The sequence below is a fragment of the Lissotriton helveticus genome, chromosome 4_1 (assembly GCF_964261635.1).
Source record: "Lissotriton helveticus chromosome 4_1, aLisHel1.1, whole genome shotgun sequence".
NCBI lineage: Eukaryota > Metazoa > Chordata > Amphibia > Caudata > Salamandridae > Lissotriton > Lissotriton helveticus.
In genome coordinates, this window is record NC_136063.1 from 1465382038 (window position 1) to 1465407698 (window position 25661).

Here is a 25661-nt window from a genome sequence, read left to right on the forward strand (position 1 = left end):
TTTTAATGTGCATAAATCTTTGTTGATATTGTGTTCTTCATATCAATATTAGATTGCACATCCTAATTTGATCCATTCTTTATGATCCAGTCCCAATGCATTTCAGGCTATCGGAGCCCTTCATCAGGGGCCAAGAATCTGAAAATGATGAGCAAGGGCACAATGAGGAAACGTACAGTAATGCAAGCCAATGTGAAAGAAGCTAAACGCGATGGTGAGCAACATGCAATTGGTGAAGTTAAAGCACGAGCGTAAAACATGGCAGCGCTAGTGGTGTTGCACTGAACTGGGTCTGCGGTTACCATAGGTGTCATTACCAGCAGTGAAAAAAATGGGCTGTGTACAAGATAAAAAGACCCACGTGTAAAAACCAAGGTGAATGACACTCTTCTAGAAAAACGAGTGCAGAGCAAACAATAATTGTTACCATGCTAAAGAACATTAAACAAAAATACCAACGTATGTTTTGAGTGAGTGCAGTGAAGCCCCAGTACATATAGACTATGAGAATTGTGAAAACAAAACAAAAAGGTCACCGTTATCAGTATAAACTTACTTGTCCCGGTGCTTCAAGAGCGGAAAACACTTTGCGTCTACGTCGGAACTTGTGTATCGCAAAGTTAGTATATGGTGATCAAACAGTGTAAACGGACTCAAGCAATACCGACGAGTGTGGCGCCCATGATAGAACAGGTTAAAATCGAGCACACAAACGTGAATATCTGTGCAAAAGGCACATTAATCTAAATGTGAGAATGATGAGGAAAATATATCTACAGATAATCCAAAGTGGCTGCTTGTGAAAACATGTAATGACCTAAAAGGCTAAAAAAAGGTGGAAAGGAAGAGACAAGGTAAAGTAAAAAAAAAGTGGCTGAAAGTGAAGACTGAAAAACGTATAAGCATGCTTGATTGACAAAGTTAAAAATCACAACAACAAAACGTAAAAAAGGTGCCAAGACTGAAACTGAAAAAGTAGACTATGTACCCCTTAACTTCCTGGTAGAGCAACCGCCATGCGTAGCCCGACCAAGCATGTCAATTTGTGTGCACTTCTAAGCGCCATGAATTCAATATATAGTTGACAGTGGTAAAACTGTCTTTAAAGTTTAAGACACGCTCAACAAACATGAATTGTGTCCTAGTTTTAACAATAACTGTCATTATTTCTCAGCATTATAGTAGCCCATTTATCAACCTTTGAGTTTTTAATGGATGTTTCTCTGTTCTAGGAGACAAAGCTGTGCTCTAAAGGCAAGGTCACTTGATATTTGTTGAATGGAGGACCAGAAATTGCAGCAAGAAAATGCAAATTATAAGTTACAGTCTTTGACAGTATTAATTCACAGCTTTATTCTTTTAACGCATATTAAAGCTGCATGGACACAAATCTTAATTTATAAGTACAGATTTAACACCTATACAGCAGTCCTACAACACAATACTCCATTGAAATAGACTCTGTTGTTCAACTTGTTTTTTTCACCTTACCATCTCTTGGAGGTGAATACTCCAAGTTGAGAAGGGTGACCTGTGAAGAAGATGCCAATATCTAAGGATGCTTGACCTCCACCCAACAAAGCAGACATGTGGGAGATTGGTTTGAGAAGATGCGAGTGCCAGTCTGCTTTTGTATATAAAACAACACACTCTTGCTTTTAGGCAGTGGTCAAAGTGGGCAGGATTTGAGTGGCACAGCGTGCCCTTACTTTCTTAATTTGAGGAAAACAGTTCCCCAACTTTTTGTAAAAAGACAACTGCAACAGGATGGTTAATTCTGACAGTTGAAATGCCTTAGCAGAAATGTAAGGCAGGGAGTCTTCTGTGCCCTTAAAACAAAGAAGGGTCAGCCAGCTCAACAAGCCTTATTGCCAGGGTGCTTGGAAGTCAGTATTGGCTTTAATCGATGAAATCCCTTGAAGCTTCCTAATGGCACAGATTTATTCTTTTTGAGTAGTATTGCAAGGGAGTTACCAGTTGAACTGTGAAATATGTGCTTTTGAAGGACAGTTATAAAAAACAATTCCACTATGTACTGTCTGGGTAATACTAAAATCTATAATCTTAAACCCTTTTGTGCATTTTTATAGCAGCATATCTTATACTGTGTGAAATGCAAGTTTAAAATAATGACTTACATATTCACTGTGCTTTCTATCACAGACTGGGACTACATAGCACGAGCTGGAATAGTTTTTTTCTTTAAGTGCTACATTTAGGGAACAGAATTGTTCATGCTATTTTTTAGCCATTATTTGAGATGTTAAAAGCCAAATAACTTTGGCCATGTTGTAAGTTGCTCCTGGTTGAAAAAAGTAGGACTGGCAAAAAGTAGGTAGCATAACGCAGGGGCACTTGGCTGCCGCTATGCAACTCAAACTAAACTACACTTTGAATTTAGCACATTTGAGGCACTTGGATACACTTTTATGTGTTGGGGGTTTGGGCATTATTCACAGTACATCCATGATAGGAAGATTTTGTGTTACTTTTAAACATTGAGGGTTTTGGAGAACAGGTGGTTTGTTTGCATACATGCCTCTAAAATTAGCAGTCTACAGCACTTTTATGGGGAGGGCGGTTGCTCTTTAGATGAGTATGCCACACTTTGAAGAATTTAGTGTCAATTTAATGTGTTTTCCTTTGGTATTTGGTCCTTACCCCAGCTTTAGTAACTGTGTCATTTTGAATGGGTTTGCAGGTGTTTACTTCAGATTAAAACAGTTTGCATTTGTTAGCAGGTTATGCGGTATAGAAGAAATCTTTTGAAAACCCGTCTTCTCAGCCTGACCAACATGCACAACAGAAAACTTCTTCTATTAGTAACTGGCTGTTTGAGGCATGTGTGCTGTAGATACTCATGCTTTCCATACTCCTGCCATCTAGTGTTGGGTCCGGATGTTTGCAAGCTATTTTTCTTCGAAGAAGTTTTTCCTACTTATGAGGTAAGGTGACTCCTCCTTTTGGTGATAGTGCGCATGGTCATCGACTCCATTGTTAGATTGTTTTTTTCCACCATCGGGTTTGGACGTGTTTTGCTGCACTCCAGTTCGAAACCGTTCTTCAAGTTCCCCTCGACGGTATTGTTTCGTACGCGTTTCCTACTTCTATGCGTATCGTTTCAGTCAACGGAATCTACTTTGTGTGTAACTTTTGCTTGTCTACAGAGCACAAAGAAGACTGTGATGCTTGCAGATCGTTTCGGTCGAAAAAACTCTTCACGATCGTCGGGCTCGACGTTTGTAGCTGCAGCGTCAAAGCATCAAAGACACGCTAGACATCTTTGGTGAAGAAGCCAGTCAAGAGATGTTGGTGCATCAGCGGCAGAGGAGAAAGAAGCCTTTTTTCGAGCAAGACTCCGACTCGGAGCTAGAGATAGACCTCGATGCTGAAGAACTGCTGCAGTGACATTGTGACGTGATTTATGAAAGACCCCTTGGCCCACTAACTCACCCACAAAAAAAATAAGGCTTCGGCACCACCTCTGCCTCCTGGCCATGGTCCGCACCCAGACAACGTTTCTGATGCCCTGCCTCCAGGCTCATCACCGAAACACCCAGTCAAGCCTTCCGGCTCGGTACTGAGCCAGCAAAATCCCTCCTCCGAACCAAAGCCTTTTGGCTCCAAAACAAATCCGGCTTGGAGTCGAAGCCCTCACTGAAAAGAAACAACCTTCGGAGCCGAAATCTTCTGTATCAAAAGGCCAGCCCATGCTTGCACCTAAAACGCTGGTAACCTACTCCTACAGTTGTCAAAAAGTATAAGGCCTCCCCAAAAGATGCAGTATTTATCAAGGGCCAGTTGCCACTAGATTCACTGGTAGTGTCCAATGCTCGTAAGCGGGATAATTCCAAGCATCAGGGGACGCTCCTCTCCACAGATAGAGTCCAAGCTAATAGACGCTTCTGGCAAGTGCATAGCTGCTCAAGCTGCCAATCACTGGTGCCATGCAAATACGCAGAGCCTTTTAGCCAGGTATGATAGGGCACACTGGGATAAAATGGAACAATTGCTTCAATATCTCCCAGATGAGCAGAAAACAAAAGCACAAGGGTTGGTAAATGAAGGAAAACTAAGCTCTATGTGCTGCTAAAACTGCCGCTCGAGAGGTCAACACTAGCATTTTGCTTAGGAGACATGCTTGGTTAAGGATCTCCGGGTTTAAGCCTGAGGTCCAACAATTTATTTTAAGCACACCATTTGATAAGAAACATCTTTTTGGTCCTGAGGTCGATCAGGCATTAGAAAAAATGAAAAAGGACACTGAAGTGGCCAAATCCATGGGAGCGCTCCAGTTTCCTTCACACAGATGCTCCTTTCGTCGTTCCTTTTACCAAGCAAGGTCCAAAACCACACCCTCAGACCAGAATACCTCCACCTACAAATATAATAACCAGTCCTCTCCCTCAAGATTTTTTTTTCCGAGGAGGTTATAGAGGGAACAACCCTAAAGCTAGGGGTAAGGGCAACACACCCCGGAACTCCCTTTCCCCTAATAAGCAGTGACTTACCCACACTTCCCCCTGACCATACCACACCTGTCGGGGGAATACTTCATCAATTTCTCCCCGTTTGGCAATGTACAAGAACCGACAAATGGGTGATTGGAATTATCCAACATAGTTATTGCCTGGATCTTACCAGCAATCCCCCAAACTTCCACCTCACTCTCACAAATTGTCTCCAGAACACATCCATTTGTTTGAACAGGAAGTGCAATGTATCTTACTAAAAGGAGCAATAGAACAGGTTCTAATAGAGTACCAAGGTTCAGGGGTTTACTCTCTGATTCCAAAAATGGACTGTTCCTTAAGACCTATTGTGGATCTCAGAGAGTTAAACCAATACATACTGTCAGAACACTTTTCAATGGGGACCCTTCAACAGATACTTCCACGTTTACAGAAGGCAGATTTTATGTCTACTCTAGACTTTAAAAAGACGCATATTTTCATGTTGTAATTCACCCAGCTCATTGCAAATTCCTCAGATTTGTGATAGCAGGCAAGCATTACCAATTCAAAGTACTTCCCTTTTGGAGTGACTCAAGCTCCCAGAGTATTTACTTAATGTCTGGCAGTAGTCGCAGCTCATCTCAGGAGACCGCATATTCACTTCTTCCCCTACCTAGACGACGTGCAGCAAAGCGAGCACTTACCAAAACTGTCTACGACTTACTCAAATTACAATAGACCTACTTTATCAATTGGGCTTTATGGTCCATGCACAAAAATCTCACTTGCATCCTTCGCAGATGCAATCTTACCTAGGAGCCACTCTAGACACAGTCAAAGCTCTAGCCTCTCTGAATGTAGACAGAAATCACAACATTGTCTATGATACTACAGTTTCAGTCCAACCAAGCCTTACCAGCCAGTGAGTTCACACAACTGCTGGGAATGATGGTGTCTTGCATTGCAATTGTACCCCATGCAAGATTTCAGGGTCAATTAACCGATCTAGTGTTGGTAGACAGCCGTCCCCATCGCTCTCTGCAGTAGTGGAACCCACAAAACGTATCAAAAGGACTGCCTTTCATCAACCCTTTTCTGCAGATCGTGCTCACAGCAGACAGATCTCTGACAGGTTGGGGTGCCCTTCTCCAAGATTACACAATACAAGGTATGTGGAGCAACAAGCACAAAAGTCTGCACCTAAACTATCTAGAGCTTCTAGTAGTTTTTCTAGCGCTCAAAGCTTTTCAAACTCACCTGATAGGTAAACTGTCCTAGTCTGAACAGACAACATAACAGCAATGTATTATGTGCAAAAGCAGTGAGGGACGCACTCTCTCCAACTGACATGACTTGCTCAAACCATTTGGAGATGGGCAATCCATCACAGGATTTATCTTCTGGCAGAACACCTCCCAGGAGTAAACAATCAGATTGCCGACCACCTCAGCAGAAGGAGACAGCTAACTCACGAGTGGGAACTTCATCCCGAAGTTCTCCTTCCATACTTTCAACAATGAGTATTCCCACAATTTGATTTGTTCGCCACAGCCGACAGCACAAAATGCCCAAGCTTCGGCTCCAGGTTCCCACACACTCTTTCAAAGGGCAATGCCCTATGGATGAACTGGTCAGGGATATTTGTCTAGGCAAACATCCCTCACACTAATTCTAGTAGCTCCCACATGGGCCTGTCAACCATGGTACACCACCCTGTTAGAGCTGTCACTATTTCCACATCAAAAGCTGCACCTTACCTCCAGAACAATGGAGAAATCAGACCTCAAAATCCCAAAGAACTGAACTCAGCGATATGGCTCCTGAAGTCATAGAGTTTGGTTATTTAAATCTACCACCAGACTGTATGAATATTCTAAAAATAAGCACAAAAGCCTATCACCAGAGCTTGCTACGCAGCAAAGTGGAAAAGATTTGTTGTATACTGCAATAACAGCAAAATAAATCCTCTAGATGCTTCTATACAAAACATTATCTGTTACCTGTTAAACTGGCCTACCTTATACATCTATTAGTTTGCACCTGGCAGCAACTGCTGCGTATTTGCAGAACAGACATTTGTCACTATTTAGCGTTCCAGTAATCGAAGCTTGATGGAAGGCTTGAAAAGGATAATACCACCAAGGATTCCTCCTGCCCCTATATGGAATCTCAACATTGTCCTCACAAGGCTCATGAATCCAACTTTTGAACAATTGCACAAGTGCCCTCTCATGGAACGTTGCTTTCCTCATAGCAATAACATTAAGGAGAGTTGGTGAGCTACAGGCATTAACCTGGGAAGAACCCTTCTTTCAGCTACACAAAGACATGGTAGTTTTCCTCATCAACTCTAGATTCCTTCCCAAAGTGGGTTCTGCTTTTCATATAAACCAATCGGTTGAGTTAGGTGTTTTTTCCTCAACCTGTTTCTGTAGCAAAACACGCTCTTCATACACTTGACGTAAAAAGAGCTTTATTGTACTACATAGATAGGACAAAAGACAATGTCTAAATCCGGTATTGCAAGATGGATTGTTAAATGCATTCAAACATGCTACGCTAAAGCTAAAAGAACTTTATCCATACCCCCTAGAGCACATCCCACTCGAAAAATAGGGGCTCCTGTGGCCTTTTTAGTTATCATTCCTCTAGCTGACATATGTAAGGCAGCTACATGGTCTACACCACACATTTACCAAACATGTGTAGCTGTGTTAGCATGATAACAAGCTAATGTAGGCCAAGCAGTACTTAAAACACTATTTAAAACAACTGCAACGTCTACAGGTTAGCCACCGCTTTGGGAGTATACTGCTTTGTAGTCTACGCAAAGCATGTGTATTTACAACACACATGCCTAGAACGGATAATGTTACTTACCCAGTAAGCATCTATTCTTGGCATGTAGAGCTGTAGATTCACATGCGCCCACCCGCCTCCCCGGGTACCTATAGTTGTTGCAGTTCTTCAATATACATTCATACACATGGACATCTCTATTCTACACTTCGTTACTCCATTCTAACCCTCTTGCTGGAAAACAATCTAACAATGGAGTCGATGACCATTCGCACTATCACCGAAAGGAGGCGTCACCTTACCTTGTGACTAGGAAAGACTTTGTTGAAGAAAAACAGCTTGCAAGCATCCGGACCCAACACTAAATGGCAGTAGTATGCAAAGCATGTGAATCTACAGCTCTACATGCCAAAAACAGATGCTTACTGGGTAAGTAACATTATCCTTCCTTTGCAGCCCAAAAGCCATTCCTTGGTTTGTTCATTGCATTCTGGTACTTGCAATACAATTTTAATAATGCAAAAATAAAACTACAGGGACCAGCGTCCGAAATGACGAGAGCCAGAGTAGGCTGATTATCTCCAGTCCTGTCAAGTACCACGCATCAGGCGTTAGACTAACACATGCTCCGCATCACCGCACTGAAAATGCATTGTCACACAAAATGCATATCGCCTCCGCTGTCAATCAAGACAGGCCATTTTATTAGAGCTGCCAAAATAACACTAAATGTGAAGTGGGGGCTGTAAGTGCGCCGTGGCTTACGCAGCTGCTCCTGCAGCTTGGGGCTTGCTCTTCTGGCAGGCTGCTTTAATAATGCTACAATCTATCATGAAGTTGAAGGAGATTGTGAATCCCACTTCGGCACGGCTCTCAGATGACATCACGTCGAGGTAGTGCCCAATGGTTGCTACTGAGACATGGCAGCCCAGTCAGGTTGTGAGGCTCCGCGGGGATCGGATGTCATGTCCTGCTGCCGATTTTCAGTAAACTCGTGAGAGGCAGGCGTTGGGCTACATGGGGCAAATTGTCATAGCGCACCAGCAGTGCTCTCTGCTTGCACCGCTGGCCTGCGCCGAATGGCTCAGCTTGAGTAGCTGTAGTAAATTTGACCTGCGGTGGGGAATTCAGTTGCCGAGAGAGGGAGTGAGTCAAGCTGCAACAAGTGAAGTTGGTAAGTCTGTGAGGCAGAGTGGAGTGCAGCCACGGCCTGAGTGTGTGTGCGTGTGTTTGTTTAAAAATTATTTAACAATTATTTCATATTTAATAGGGTATTGTGCTTGTGCTTGCAGGCTGGACCGTGTAGGTATAATATGATCAGGAGAATCTTTATCCCAGCCTGCCTGGTTGCAATAAAATTCTGGGGGTTGAACAAGAGCCCATACTGTAGCATATGCTGGTTTATGCTTTTTTATTCTTCGGGAACAATTACAGAAAAGGAAGGTATAATTATGTCCTCTCCTTGTGGGACTTTTATGACAAACTCATGTGCCCAATCAGTCTCAGTCAAGAGAATGTCATATTCACTACTTAAATTCTACCAGAATATACTTTAAAAGCACTCTGTATATCACCCTCAATGTGTAAGTCTGTTTCATAGAGCCTGTGAGAGAGGACTGAGATGCTAATGACATTAGAAGAGCGGTTTGAGTCAGTTTTCGGTTTCACATGCTGCTCATGTCTGGTCGCCTCGTCCCTTTCTCTATGACCATCTGAAAAGAACGAGAAGGATGTCTGAGACTACTGAGACTTATCGTGCTGAGTAATTGAATCTCTGTTACGTAAATTGTAACATTTATAGTAGGACTCCTGCCCACTCAGGGTAGTTGCTTTAGCCATATTTCTATCCCATTCTTTGTAGAAGACTCAGTTGTCGGTTTGGTAACTTTTGCATCAGATTTGCCTTTAAGTTGCGACTTATTAAGCCTGGTTCCTAGACTGTGACGACCTATGGCGATATAGGTTTCAGAAATAATTTTAGGAAGCTCCCATTCCTGGTTTGCCACTGGAACCACGGGCACCCAGCTGTTGGCGAATTGCCACGGTAGCTACCTTGCCCTTAATATTACTTAAAATAACTGAGGACACAGTGGCAAAGTTGCCAATGAGTTTCATCCTCAAATCGAGGGCAGGGGTTGCTCCATGCTAAGCCTGAATCGGTTTAAGAACTTCAGTAAAACAGCAATGGACATGGTACCGTGCTTGATGGTATAAATAGCTGCAAAAACTGTACCCCTTGTATTACATTCCTCCACCGAGGGAACCATATCAAGTGCAAGACACATAGTGAGAATTCTGAATTGATCATGGGGTCCCATTGGGGAAACACTGCCTCAAGCTGATCTGTTTTTTGTGCAATCCAAAATGGATTTGTTTTCCGTTTGTTAGGGATTTTACCCATAATAACTTTAATAGTTGTAGGACTAAAAGTAGGCATATTTAATTGAGTCTTCCCAGCTTGAGGAGCCCTTGCTGGGGCAGTAGTGATGGTATGGAGAACATACTGTAGAAGACGTTGATACAGTCTAACTAAATGGTTTAAAAGACCAATTGTGTCTCTCTCTTGCAATTGTTGTGGATAAGGTGTAAAGTCTGCTAAGGCTGGGCAGGTTGCCCCATCATTACTGAGAAGACACAGTCTGTCATTGTGTACTCTGTGTGGGAGGGTGCCTAGGAACCAATTATGATGTTTCTGATATGTTAAAGGAATTTTCATATTGTATTATTATATATAGTTTTTGGGATTCAAAGATCATTAAAAACAATCCTAAAATCAGCAGATAAAGATAATCGGTCATACCACAATACTTTCATATAAAATCACCATAAACAACATATTGGCAAATGTCACTATATCTTTTGCACATTGACAAGATAATCACGAAAATCACAAAAGGCTATCTGCCAGTGCCAATTATATTTTTTAAAAAGTATGTCATTTGGTAAACCTCACCAACGTAACAGTAATTTGCACGTTATTAAAAAGTGCAAGAGAATAATATACAGTAAAGTGCATTATTATAAAGTGCAAGAGAATAATATATAACAAAGTGCAAAGTGCACAATAATATTAAAACATCAACTAAATATCGATCACACTACTACTACTGGACACTAATATTTTCTTACATTTAATCCATTCAGAAGACAAAAATGTAGCAGCACTAATATTAATCATTTCATTCGTACCAGATCTCATAATTATCAATGCATGTTCATATTGCCTAATACCTGAGAGAAGTCACATTGGCTAATCCACCTCTTAGAAGGAATTAAATAAGCCTTGCAGAAGAAGAAGATGAAAAGTTTCAGTCTCTAGGTAAATTATGGACAAAATATGCTGACACAGTAATTCACTCCAGAGCGAATGCAAAATCTTTTGATATGTACCATTCCATGTCTAAATCTAATGTACAACTGTTTGGCTTAAAGGCAAGTAATCTTACCTGGAAAGGCCAGTAATGACTGAACCACTTTAAAGTCAAGCAACTCTGTCCGACAGACTGCCTTATTTACATTTGTAATTATTCATAAGGTCTATATGCAGCTGGAACTTGTGCCTCATCATGTGTAAAATGTTTTTGAATTGACATCAACAGCAGGAAAGTCAACCCAGGAATAAAAAAACTCACATCTGTATGCTTCGTGTACCTCAACCATGAAGGTAGCCTCTCCACCAGTATGGGGGAGCCCATAAGTAGTTAAGTGTTCAATTACAGCATGTCTGAACTTAAGAGGAATAATTACTGCTTGCACCGTATTCAATTATTGCAATTCAAAGCAAGGAAACTACTAAAGAGGGTGAAATATTTTAAATAAACAAGCTTGATTAACCTACAGGCATAAGCAGGTGCTCCCTATTAAGCTGAAGGAGGATAAAAACTCTTATCACAAACATCTGTGTTGAGGTAATAAAGGTGCTTTGGGCACACACAAGTAAACTACTCAAGAGAACCATTAAATAGGTACCATACCAACAAAGTTGTTGATGCAATGTTATATGGTTCCTACTAATTTAGTGGGACTGTGTATTTAGAACAACACAACTTCATAATATAGAGACTGAATCTTCTTATACAGTAAATGTTGGTCTAATTGACTATCTCACAGTACTGCATCTAAACTCTTAAATCTCCACAGTTATAGATATTGTCTGTAACTTAGAAATGACTCGAGTCCCAAGGAAACTGTGGAAACAAATCTACCCTTTCATTGTCACTCACACACACCTATCTTCCTTCTCGGCTCGCTGACAGTTTTCATTTTCCGCGCCATCCAGCTCAGATCCGGAGAGAGCGGTACCTCTAGTCACTTTTTGACTACTCTTTTACGACTTTTGTTGACTTCTTTTTCAGTCGTGCGACTCCTGGTGCACCTAGGGATGTCCCGTCCTCGAACCGGCTGCAAGGCCTGCGACTCCTGTCGCAAATTGATGTCAGTTACGGTCGAAAAAAGTAGCCAAAAAGTGACAAGGTACCGCTCTCTCCGGATCTGCACTGGCTGGCGCGGAAAAAGAAAGAACTGACGTCCGAGTGAGAGGGCGGCGTCCAAGTAGATACTTCGACGTCATTCTGGCGATCACAACCCAAACAACGAACTCTGAGTTGACCGACGCCACGTGCCGACGCGCAGTGGTACTGCTACGAACCAATTTTTGCAGCGTGAATCTTTCTAGATTCACTATGCTGTGCATTATTCCGCCATCTAGTGGTTGGGTCCGGAATTGTAGTCTTTTTTTCTCTTTTTTTTAATTTTTTCCTGGCACAGGTGTGCGTCGACATCCCACCATTTGGTATCCTTCATGACCTCGATGCACTTCCGGCTGAAGCTCCCACCTTTGGTCCCCATCTTCAGATTCTTTTTTCTGCCGTTGGGTCTGGATCGTTGCTGAGGAGTTTCAGAGTTTTGGAAGAGGAATTCAAGCAAAATCGAAGTTATTCGACGAAGAATCAAGTTATCAACTACACCTGACTACAGGTCAGGTACCGGAACGACGAGGGAGAAGTTTAAAGAATAAAACCTGGACGTTCAACGGAGAATGCGCTCGCAGGGGATTCCCTGAGCGGGGGGTTGGGCAAAACACTGTTCAAGTTTTACACCGATTGCCACCCCAAGTACACCCAGAAGGATCAGCATCCAGTCTGCAACCTCTGCCTGCCGCTCGACCACAGAAGCAAAGACTGCATTGCCTGCTCGGCGTTTATACCAAAGACCCTCAGAGTCAGGGAGAGGCAGAGAAGGGCGAACCACAACATGCAGGGGCCACCTCCATCGCTACGAGAGTTGGGCCTCTCCAGTGGAGAAGAGGACAACATCGCAGAAGGACCGGAGGACTGCACGGTCGTCGAGGTCCATAAGAAGACGTCGAAGGAGTTAAGGGAGTTGTCGACCCCTAGACATCCAAGCAAGCTTGAAAGAGTGACGCAAAAGCCCTGAGTGACACTCGTAGAAGTGAAGCTAAGTCCTCAAAGGGAGCTCTGTCGCCGAAACATTAGACGAAAGCAACAGCCTCCAGGGACAGTCAGCCGAGCAATTCCTTCGAAAAGGACTCCCAATCGGCAAAAACCCTCGAAAGGACGTCAAAGGTTGCCCTCAAAAAGGACACCTCGGCACCGAGGAAAGAAGGACCGACGTCCTCAAAGATAAGTGCTCCAACCCTCGACGCCGAACATGCCGCCGAAATGGAGAGGAAGAAGAGGAGGCTCGAGGCCGAAATGGCGAGCATCCTACAGCGGAAGAAGGACTTCGACGAAAAGATGAGTCAATACACCGTTCTGCCGAAACCTGTGGTCGAGGTCGAAAGGGACGACGAAGATGCGGAACTGTCAAACGCCCAAACCAGTTGAGGAACTGGGAGAAGAGGACTTCTATTTCGAGAGAGAAGGTGGCGAAGATCTGCAATTCTACCGGGATTCGACGTCTTCGGAGGCACAAGACGTGGAATGGCAAGATCTCGAAGCCGAATCACCGGAAGAAGGCGTTGACACTTATACTTCGAGGCCTTCGCCGCCAGATGACATGGGGATCTACAGCATGGTTGTGCAGAAGGCTGCACAGACTTATGGAGTGAAAATGGAGGAGAAGCCCAAGGCATGTTTCCTCCTGGAAACTCTACTGCCTCAACAGACCAGGAGCCAATTCCTGCCCATGCTCCCTAGTGTGCTGGACCAGGGAAGAGAGGCATTTAAGGAGCCAGCAGTATGCATGGCTGTGACTCCTAGAACCGTGAAGAAGTACAAACATTCTTCAAAGGACCCTGCATACATCCAGGGGTCAGTGCCAGCCGACTCAATAATTGCAGCAACGGCTACGAAAAAGGCTAATGTTTCCACAAATGCCGGACCACCACCGGACAAGGAGAGGAGTATGGAGCTCACAGGGAGAGAGGTGGAGAAAAATGCGGCAATACAGTGGCGCATTGGAAATTCCAAAGTGCTGCTCAACAGGCACGCATACCAACACTGGGATGACGTGGGGCAGCTCCTGAAGCATCTACCAGATCAGTACCAACAAAGAGCTGCTCACCTAGTAGAGGAAAGAAAGAACTTGGCAAAACATGCCTAAAATTGTCACCGGATGCTGCAGAAACATCTAGCAGGCTAATGATCATAGGAGTGACTGAAAGCTAAAGGTACAAAATAACATCTTAAATACATCCTTTAATGGAGAGCAACTGTTCGGCACACCAGTGGACGACAAGTTGCCACAGCTCAAGAAGGACAACGAAACAGCAAGGTCCACGGGAGCACTGCAGTTCAGGGGACTGAGAAGAGACACGCCTACAAGGAGGCCAGGGGTTAGATGTGGAGGCAGCGTGCCAACCACATTGCACCAAACGTTTCAACAAGGCTACCAAGGGAACAACCAAGTCCAGCAGCAGCAGGGGCAGCAGCAGCAAAACTAGCAGTACCAACCCCGGGGACAATCCTTTCAAGGGCACGGAAACGGACGAGGACAAACACGAAGGGGAGGACAACAGCCCTCAACCAAGTGACTCTGCTATGCATCAGGCCCCCACCCTAGCAACACCTCAGGGTGGGCGGAAAGACAAAAAGAAAATGTGCAGCCTAACATTCAACAACAAACAGTACCTCAAACACTCAACACCAGTAGAGGAAAGAATAAGATACTTCATCGAGGAATGGAGGAAGGTCACATCGAACAAATGCATAATAAACATCATACAATACGGATACTGTATAGAGTTGGAAAGACAAACTCCCAACAGAAAACCAAGAAGAAAGACACACTCCGCAAAGGAGCTCTCGCTCTTGCAGTTAGAGGCGCAAGAATTGCTCAGCAAGAAGGCAATAAAAGTGGTACCGCAAAACCAAAGGAACAAGGGGGTTTACTCAACCTACTTCCGTGGGCCAAAAGTGGACAAAACACTAAGACCTGTCCTAAATCTAAGCTTCCTAAACAAATTCGTAAGGACTCAAAGATTCAAGATGACCTCGCTACAGGAGGTAATACCACAAATACAGCAAGGAGACTTCATGTCTACCATAGATTTAAAGGACGCATACTTACACATACCCATCAAACACAAACGACTACTAAGGTTTATGATCAACCAAAGCCACTACCAGTTCACAGTACTGGCATTCGGCCTCAAATATGCACCAAGGGTGTTTACAAAATGCCTAGCAGTTGTCGCAGCACACCTACGAAGGCAGGCGATACACGTATACCCCTATCTAGACGACTGCCTCGTAAAGGCAAGTTTGTACAATCAATGCAGACTACACATCCAGCAGGTCATGCTAACACTGATGGGGCTGGGTTTCTTGATTCATTGGGCGAAATCGTCAACAGAGCCAGAGCAAATCAAGATATTCTTAGGGGCAGAGATAGACATTATACAGGCCAAAGTGTTCCCCAGCAGGAAGTGAACTTTGGTGATACTGAAGTAAACACGTCATTACCGCAAGGGGCTCGTTCTGACAGTGAGGACGGTGAGCAGTCTAATGGTGATGATGGTGTCTTGAATTCACCTAGTCCAAAATATTCGACTACAAATGGGGCCAATCCAGGAATGGATACAACAGCAATGGTCACAGGCAATCAGGAGTTGGGAAGATCTAGTGGTTGTCACGCACCCAGTGCATCAGGAATTTGCGTGGTGGAACAAACGAAACATATCGCAAGGGAAACCATTCACACAACCAACTACAACAGTGACCATCACAGCGAACGCATACCAGCTGGGGTGAGGCGCGCATATGCACAAGCTGACGGTGAGAGGGCTGTGGTCGCAACAGGATGCGGTCAAGCACATCAATTACCTGGAGATCATTCATCAGGAATTACAGAAGGTATTCCAGGAGTGGAGTACACAGCAAATAGACCTATTTGCAACACACCAAAATGCCTTTGCATCCAGACAACTGGTCACAAGGGAATGCACTATGGATAAGTTGGTCAAAGACATTTGCATATGCTTTTCCCACGATCCCACTAATGCACAAGGTACGCAGCAAATGCAGGATCAGCAACATGTCACTGATACTAATAGCACCTCAGTGGGCCAGACAGTCATGGTTCTCACAAATTGTGGCGATGGAGCAAGCACCAGCACACAAATTCCCAAAGAGAAGGGACCTTTTAACAATGCAGAACGGAAGGGTGCTACACCCAGAGCCAGAGAGCCTCAGACTGGCGGCGTGGCTCCTGAAGACCTAGAGTTTGCACATCTCAAGCTACCGGCAAGCACAATGTCAGTGCTCAGGGAGGCAAGAAGGCCTACCACAAGGAAATGCTACGTAGCAAAGTGGAAGAGATTCTCAGAATGGTGCATTACAGAGAAACTGCAAAGAAAGATCATAAGGAAGTCAACAGTGCTAAAATACTTAACACATCTACTGCAAAGCAAACTAAGCTACACATCCCTAAGGGTACACTTAGCGGTGATTGTTGCTTACACTAGAGGAGAAACGGGGAAAAGCTTCTTCACCTCCCAAGTCGTAAAGAGATTCCTAGAAGGGGCAAAGCGAATCACACCTCCAAACAGAATGCCAGCACCAGCAAAGAACCTCAATGTAGTGCTGACCCAATTGATGAAGGCACTATTCGAGCCCATGCACAAAGTTACTCTGCACATGCTCACGCTGAAGACGGCCTTCTTATTAGCTATCACATCACTGCGGAGAGTGTGAGTTGCAGGCTTTAACACTTCAAGAACCCTACCTGCAGATACACAATGACAGGATTGTTATGAGAACAGACCGACACTTCATTCCAAAGGTGGTGTCTCGGTTCCACATCATCCAAACAATCCAAATACCTCGTTTTTTCCAAAAACCAACCACAAGCACAGAGAGAGCGCTGCACACACTGGACGCCAGAAGGGGCGGTGATGCACTACATAGAAAGGACAAAGGAGTTCAGAAAGACAAAGCAACTCTTTGTGTCCTTCGCAAACAGTTTCTTGGGACGACCTGTCACCATGAATACCATTGCACGATGGATCGCACAAACCATTCAACTATGCCATAAACAAGCTGGGCAACAGTTACAAGGAGCAGCTCATGCTAACTCAACAAGGAAGAAAGGAGCTACAATTGTCTTTCTAGCCAACACACCAATTCAAGACATTTGCCAAGATGCAACATGGTCTTCAGTGCACACGTTCATTAAGCACTTCTGTGTGGATATCCAAATGAACAAAGAAGCACAAGGGGATAAGAAGTTCTTAGAACACATTTTCAGTAACCAGTGCTCACCTTCCATCCCAGCCGCCACAATAAGGACTAACCGCTACAAAGTCTATGCACAGCATAGTGAATCCAGAAAGATTCACGCTGCAAAACGTATAGTTTCTTACCCGTCTGGTTAGTTTTGCAGCTTGAAGACTTTCTGGATTTACTAGCGAGCCCACCCTCCTCCGGCAGAAAGATGCGAAAGGGGATTAAAGATGAACAAGACTTAAAAAAGAAAAGGAAAAGCAAGAATAACACAAGAAAAGAAAAAGGAATCCGAAGATGGCGACCAAAGGTGGGAGCTTCTGCTGGAAGCGCGTCAACGTCACGAAGGACACCAAATTGTGGGATGTCGACGCCCACCTGGGCCACGAAAAAAAAAAGACTACAATTCTGGACCCAACCACTAGATGGCGGAATAATGCACAGCATAGTGAATCCAGAAAGTCTTCAAGCTGCAAAACTACACCGACAGGTAAGAAACTATATGTTCTCCGGATCCAGTCTGACTCCTGGGGGTAATTCTAAGGTAAGGGATCCATAACTAATATATGTCTTTTACAGACATATAGTTACCAAAGGTAAGTAACTTGTTCTTTGCAACCCTGAGTCTAAGTGTGCACACTACCAGGCGTCAATGGCTATCTAAAAAAAAAATAGGCCATTCTTGCAAAATAGAAAAACTTGAACAGAGCACTATTAGAAAATGAGGCTAAGTTAACACGAGAACTAAAATGGAAGCTAAATGCTGGCCACATTACAGTTCATTACCAGAAAACCATGCCCTCAAAATCAGATCAGAAGGAAAGGGACAAATGAGTTTTACAAGAAAGTTTAGAATCAAGTCAAACTTAACATATCATTTTTCTCTATATTCCTTGAGCTTGACCAATAAAGCTCTCTCCGATCAGACACCTGATTATTGCTGTTCTGATGCTACCAGTTGGCCAGTTGCATATGACTGGTCTTCCTGAATCACGTTCCCTCTCTAAAATGGAAACATACAGCAAGAGCCTTCTTTACCTAGAACCTGAGCTCATGATGTTTAGAAGAGCTTTTAACATCAGACTGCTTGTCATTGAATAAGTCCTATAATTCCCTGTGGTCAATGGCCCACATTGTGATTTGGCCCAAGAGCTTCAGTGACCTTCTGCCTCTCTCCTCATTTACTTTAACTTCTTGCACCTGCTTTTAGTTTTCTGAATGCTCACTCAATGTATCATGGCTTACACATATCTGATAAATGAAAGGCTAACTCAGTTTAACTCACAAGCCATGTTCTTTCTCTAAAGTTAAACCTTCCATGAATCACACGTCTAATGATCAAATATTTTATCAACATTACTTTGTTTCTTTGTTAATGCGTGGAGTTAGTAATTGGAGAAGTGGGCTAGGTAAATCAACGTTGAAATTGAAGAGCATGTTGTTTAGATGATTGTAATAAGAGAGAAAGGGAGGAAAATAAAACTAGGAAGCAGGAAACAAAGGTTGATTTTAAAAGTTTTTGGAGCTTTTCCAGCTTGCTATAATGGTATTTATCTTTAAGAGTTGCCGTGGTTAAACAGTGTTTTTGTAGATATCTTGAAAAATGTATAGCCATGGGTTTCATATTAAATATAACTGTTTTTGTGAATGAAATAAAGTTTTTAGGTCTTGCCTGAGCCAGTGCATGCGCTGCTCTGGCGAGACATTTAATAGGCTTTAGGTTTAGGCGTTTGGTTACGCGCACAGTTGCAAGCAGAGGCACCATCTGGCTTTCCTCTCGCTCTCCCAAGTGTGCACGCCTCGCTCCGACTCTGTCTTGCTCGTGCTTCAATGCCCCTCCCCACCACGCTTCTCCCTCTCACATCTGACAATGCCTAGCCCCTCCCCAACACTTTACCAAAACACCGTCCTTATCTACGCTACACTTCAAGCCAACAAAGGACACGAAATCCAGACATGTTTACCCCCAGCACACACATGCCTAGCGTACACTCTTTACCCTACCGCCTGCACGGAGAGCCGTTCAGACATATGTAGCATACCCCAATCCACTCCATGCACGTTGCTTTCCACCATTTACATTTATAATGAGGCAATTCCGAAAATTAAACGGAGTTCCCATTTGACGATTACCACGGCATGCCCTAAAGAGGATCCTAGCACAAAACGCCACTTAACATCATTCTAATTGTAGGAAAAGCGCCTTCGCCTTTGTTATGATACTTTTATGACCTGCATGCGGTATCTGCCCTCCCCCCCATGCACCTTCGGGCCATCGCTCCCTTCCTCACCTGTCTTGGTGCAACATCGGGTCAGCCCCGGTGTGTCCTCCCGGATCCACGTGGCTAGTCTTCTGACAACTATGAGATAACTCAGTGCAGATCTTTTACATAGGGGCAGCCATATTCAGCCGCCCATCCCCCCCGAAGATAGGCCGCCCCTTTAAGTCTTAAAGGGATGGTGCGCTTAGCAACTGTTATGACAAATGTTGCTGCCATTTTGGATCTGGTGTAAAGTGCTTCAAATAATGAAATTACCATTCTTTAGCATTGTTTAAGACTGGGACTCCGAGCGCAGTGTTTTGAACTGATTTATTTATAGCTTCCGTCCTTTGACGCAATTGTATCTCTGCAAAGGCAAGGTAAAAGTTATCAAAAAGTGGTTTTACGACAAAAGTTAAATTTTGCACGTACGTACAGTCGAATGTGGAAATAGGGATCATACATGCTAACAATTTATTTTGAAATTAGGAAGTTTTGGAGACAAAAACGGTAATAGACATTTCTTGAAGTAGAGGAAATTTAGGGCGGGAGACATCTAAAATAAAGTCATCTGTGAGCTAAAAAATCTGGAATCTTCCGCCTGAATCCGGTCTTTTGGTATATACAGGGAGCCACTGTGATGGTGAGCAGGCCACCCTAAATGCTTGCATCTGCAGATACACACCTTAAACACAATCTATATCACTGGCTCAGAGCGGATCAGCTTCTGGTTATTTATCCTACCTCTTTGGTCGCGCCAGGCAGAGGGTTGTAGGCCATGTCACTACGCATATAGTAGAGCCCGGGTGGCTCAGTACATCCCTTCTCACTTGTGAGCAGCTCATACCGAATAAGCATGGTCACAAAATCATTGATTGAGGAGCTAGATTGGGACTCAGGTTAGAGCGCTAACTCCGGGCGTCTCTCAAGGGTTCGGTCACTTTAGAGGGGTCTCAGGTCAGTGTCCTGGCTTTTGCCAATCATCCGGGAAGGGGGCAATTCGATACCGGGGCTCATCCTCAGGAATCCCTCCTTTTCCTTCCCTCGGGGTTCCCTGGCATAAGCACCTCCCTTTCCTCCACCACTGACTGGGCTGTCAGGCGGCCACTTTCCTGAAGCACAAGATATTTTCGAGTGACCGTCTCTTCTCCGTGGGCAGATGCCAGAGTTCCTTGGACCTCACTCACTGCCCATTTCCCCCATCGCAAATGTTATTGGAAATTTCTATCCAGAATGTCTGTCCACCATCACAGCTACGCTCAGCGCCACCACAGCTTCGCTCAGCGCCACCACAGCTTCGCTCAGCGCCACCACAGCTTCGCTCAGCGCCACCACAGCTTCGCTCAGCGCCACCACAGCTTCGCTCAGCGCTACCACAGCATCGCTCAGCGCCACCACAGCATCGCTCAGCGCAACCACAGCATCACTCAGCACCACCACAGCATCACTCAGCAACACCACAGCATCGCCTTTACACTAGTACACCTCCACCACATCATCATCACTCAGCAAGACCCGAGTATCATTCATCATCACTGCCGCATCGTCCAGAATGTATGTCCACCACCACAGCATCACTCAGGGCCACCACAGCATCACTCAGGGCCACCACAGCATCACTCAGGGCCACCACAGCATCACTCAGGGCCACCACAGCATCACTCAGGGCCACCACAGCATCACTGGGGGTCACCACAGCATCACTGGGGGCTACCACAGCATTGCTCGGGGCCACCACAGCATCGCTCGGGGCCACCACAGCATCGCTCGGGGCCACCACAGCATCGCTCGGGGCCACCACAGCATCGCTCGGGGCCACCACAGCATCGCTCGGGGCCACCACAGCATCGCTCGGGGCCACCACAGCATCGCTCGGGGCCACCACTGCATCGCTCGGGGCCACCACTGCATCGCTCGGGCCACCACTGCATTGCTCGGGCCACCACTGCATCGCTCGGGCCACCACTGCATCACTCTGGGCCACCACTGCTCGCTCAGGCCACCACAGCATCACTCAGCACCACATCAGTATCACTCAGCATCGCCTTTGCACTAGTACACCACTACATCATCATCACTCAGCAAGACCTGAGTATCATTCAACATCACTGCCGCATCGTCTCTGCACCAGTCACCAACCACCACCACTACTACCTCCGCATCACTCAGCACCACCTCAGCCTGCTCTCGGAATCTGGCATCTGTTGATTCTCCCCTAGCGCCTGGCCGTTGCTAGTGTTTTAATACAGGTACTAGTTCCCAACCTTCACCCTCCGATTGTTTATGTCCCCTCAAAAAAAAGCTTTAACAAACAACTATTGGAATAGGCACAAACAAGCTGCCAGCATTGCAAGAATGAAAGAAAACTGAGGAAATGTTTTATTGTAAATATGTTTTTTAATATGGTCGTTCAGTTGTACATAATGTGTTCTTGGTCATATATGAGGTACCAAAGATGCTTCTGCCACTTTTTTGTTACAACTTTTCAGCATGCTGCACAGCAGCCACACTTCTCTACAGCACAACTTAACGACATTGGCAAAGTCAATAGCTCTGGCTAAACACTTATAAAGTCCCAAAGGCGAAACCTATTGGCTATGCCAAAGCTTGTTAATTGTTTACAAGACTTGTATCCTACTATTCGTTACATTTTATAATATTTCGGAATCTTTTTATGCAGAGTGCACTTGCTTGCATCCAAGATTTGGATGCAACTGTATCTAGGTGGGACAATTAAGTCATTTGAAGTCATTACACAACACGATTGTAGAAAAGTTTACATGACCTAATCCATCCTTACCACATAAGCATTAATATGTTATTATTGTATAATGAAAATAAAGCACCAAAGGCATTTTTGTATATTTCTATTTGAACTGCTGCTCATTTTAAAGTGAATTACTGCAGCTTTCATTGTTTTTCTGTGTGTGTGTAGATATATATATATATATATATATATATATATGTTTGTTTTCAATAGTTTCTTAGGCAGGCTGCAAATTGTACTATTTTTAATCTTCAAAATTACCATGATAATGAATGTTTTCACAGAATACTAAAATAATGTTGTTTCATCTAGGTACTTGAAGAAACCAAAGCTCTAGTCCGTAATGTCATGAAAGATGAATTGGAGCAAGCCAATGACAGGGAGTGTGAAGTTTTAAAGAAAGTGTGGGGCTCTTCACAAGGAATGGACTCTATGTTAAAGTACTTACAAAGGAAGATTGATGAGTTTTGATGGACTATGCAAATGTTCTTACGTGGAATGGCACTGGAATTTTATTAATTGGGCACATAGGACGGAGTGCCCAACTATTTTTCAAATTCAAGAAGCAAGTTAAATACCAACCCTAAAAGCTTGGAACTGTATTTGGAAAACCAACTTTCCGTTCTGTTCAGTACTGTAATAGAAGACAATTGCAGAGCTTCTTCCAGCCCAGTGCACACAAAACTGGTATGAAATGGAGTGCTCTAGCATTCTCATTGAGGAACCAGCTCATGACTCTATGGAGTACTGTAATGCAAAAAGAGGAGGATAATGAAGAGAGGATCAATTGTTATGACTTTGGACTCTGTGACAGGAAGGTCTGGAATAATGTTTATTTTTTCACATGGAGTCTAAGATTGAGATGGGTATCTGCCAACTCTTACTTTTAATGCTCAACCATACAGTAAAAAACTGACGTTATGCCTTTAAATTCTGGACAAAGGTTGAAATACCTCAAGCAATTACGCATTCTGGAAAAGTCTTCAGTAAATGCAAAATAAACCCTAATATTATATATTCTTTTGATATACATATCTGCAAAAAATGTGTGTGTGCTCAGGATTTCTAATTAAAAAATGCTTCTCCCGTTTTTAAGAAAGTCATATTCTTACCCAGTACACATGAAGAAACCACTGTCTCTAGGATGAAAGCTTGTTTTTTGCAGTATTAGTGAATCACTGAATATCTTATCTATGAATATCTATAAGTTATGCATTAGTTTCACATTTTGTATCAACAGTTACACAATTTTTTTAACTATAATGCTTCTGTTGCTGGGTGAGAATGCTTCTTTATAAAACGTAGTTTTTCTATTTTCAGGTTCAATCAATGTATTACACCAAAAATATCTTTTTATGTGCCTGTGTATACTTTTTAGGTTCATTAGAATATATTTTATTTATTAAGTTAAATTTTGCCACACTTATACAGATTTCATCCCAAAAAGTATCTTATATTACATGTTAATTGTTCTTTTTTCTCTGCATTTTATAAGGCTGTGCTATGTAAAAATTATAGTGTAGCAGTGTGCCCTTTGTACATATCTTTACTTTGCATTCCCTTCCAGAGTTGTTTTCTGATTGATAACAGATATCCACTGTTACTGGAAGACTGCTTTCAATATGACGAATGTATGAAGAATTACAAACAACATTATTTTTGTACAGTTTTTAAGTTTATATCAGGATCTGACTTCCCTTTTTAGGGGAGCCCTGTACAGTTTGTAAAACTGCCTAAAGTTGGCATTGGTACAGTATTTTTGCATCAGTGGGACCTACTTTTATGTTGAGTAGTATGAACTGTACAATTTGTAAAGTTTTATAGAAAATGCAGCTGTGAAAACTGTTTAAAATAAACTAATATTTCATAACATGTTTTTTTATGATTGTAAAACAGATCTGTACTGTTGCAGAAGGGATTTCCTTAGTAAAATCGCATTAGGATGTACCCATTTAGTCCGTTAGTCCCCTCTAGTCAGTGTAAGCCATTTAGTAACTGGCTTAGCTGCCAACCTCAGCAATATTGAATAGGGCCTCATTCCTAATCTTGAGCCAGAATATAATTTAATCTTTATTGTAACAAATATTGAATTAGTGATGGAGGTCAGCTGCTAATACCAATACAACTTTCATTTTAGAAATGTTTAAAAAATGACAATGAAAGCCATACTTACTGCAATTGTGTAGTCGGCTTTTTCTAGCCAGCCCAGATATCATCTGTATTGTATGAGAACAATCTCTAGAAAGAGGATTGGCTCTACCCTCAAGTTGTCTGGCATGTCATTAATCTGCCTTATAAAGTCAAGAAAATCTCCCGTTGGAAACTCCATTCCAAAAACAGACTAATCAGTCACTCATGACTATCATCAACATACACTCCGATGTCCCCTAACTTTTAACCAGAGTTCAGTGCCACAATGTCTCAAATTTGTTAGTTCTTCAATGTTGCAGACCGTGTGATACCAATTTAAAATCACCGATGTGTGAAACCTATAAAAACCGTCAAGTTTAAAAACACGCAATGCCTATTTTTCATAACATAACACAATTTAGACTAGGGAGAAAACATAAGCGACAACAATATCAGTCTTTCTACAATACTAGTCCATTCAAATCCATGATTCCTGATTTTGCATAAAATCCTCATTCGATGCATCCAGCTGTTAATCAGATTTAGTACAAAAAGATATGGCGATGCATTTCGGTAGTCTGGACAGAATTTGGCCACCTTCTTGACTTAATTCACCCATAATCATACATAAAAACAGGTATCTGTACAAAAACATACTAAACATACAGTTATGTTTCATCCTGTCTAGTGGGGTTCCGTACACTACAAGGTTATTCAACTTTTGATAATGATTTTTTACCCCTTGTACATTTCCAAGCCTCTAACCATCTATGGCACTCAAAGTTAAATATCGATGAACAACATCATACCGCATGCATCAGAAACATTCACTCTCCTATGTACAGATCACATCCATACTCCACTTACAGCTAGCACTAACCTTGTCCATGTAACCAATATCATACGTCACTCCTGTTTGGCTATTCTAACCCACCCTCTGTCTTTGAAACTCACTTATATAATGAGTAATTGCCCCAGGTCTGTACTATTAATTGTCGAGCAGATACCAAGGTTAATGATCCTATGTTTAGCCCATTTTTTTCAAGGTAGAGCTACAGGCGGAGACACAAGAATATATATGTTTTCCAGTTGATATTGTTCCATAACTATTTACTTTTACTACTCACTACCATATATATAAGCTGTAGGCTCACATACCTTTGCTTTAAAGTCGAGTCTAAGACTGCATCATCTTGAGTCTAGGCTCCTGTATAAAATATGTTTAAAATGTTTCCTCAATTTCCACCTTAGGCTACTCGTTAAAGCTCCTCTTCTTTATGGTCTTGGGGCTACTTTAAAGGCATCTTAGACCTGAAAGGGTTTAGTAATATCAGATAAATGTATATATATTCAACTTGTCTTAAATGCGTATCACATGTCCTCTCAAATGTTTAAGGGGAACCCTCCAAATGAGCCACTACCATCGGGTCCAATTATGCCGTAAAACATCATAATAGTAGCCTAGTGCACTCCATGGTGCGGAGTCTACACAACTGGGAGAGAGACGCTTTTTCACAGCCACTTTTACAGCATAGCGTCCGGCTCTGCTTTGAGCCTTACCATCTAT

At 43.1% G+C, this 25661-nt stretch overlaps 1 protein-coding gene across 1 annotated transcript in view; it reads left to right on the forward strand.

Moving 5' to 3' along the window:
* CDYL (chromodomain Y like) overlaps positions 1-23837 on the forward strand; it is a 304671-nt gene extending 280834 nt beyond the window's left edge. Inside the window, exon 7 of the mRNA XM_078688047.1 lies at positions 22277-23837. Within this exon, the coding sequence (XP_078544173.1) occupies positions 22277-22435 (159 nt within the window). The 3' untranslated portion in view covers positions 22436-23837. The remainder of the gene's footprint in view (positions 1-22276) is intronic.
* Positions 23838-25661: the final 1824 nt, after the last annotated feature.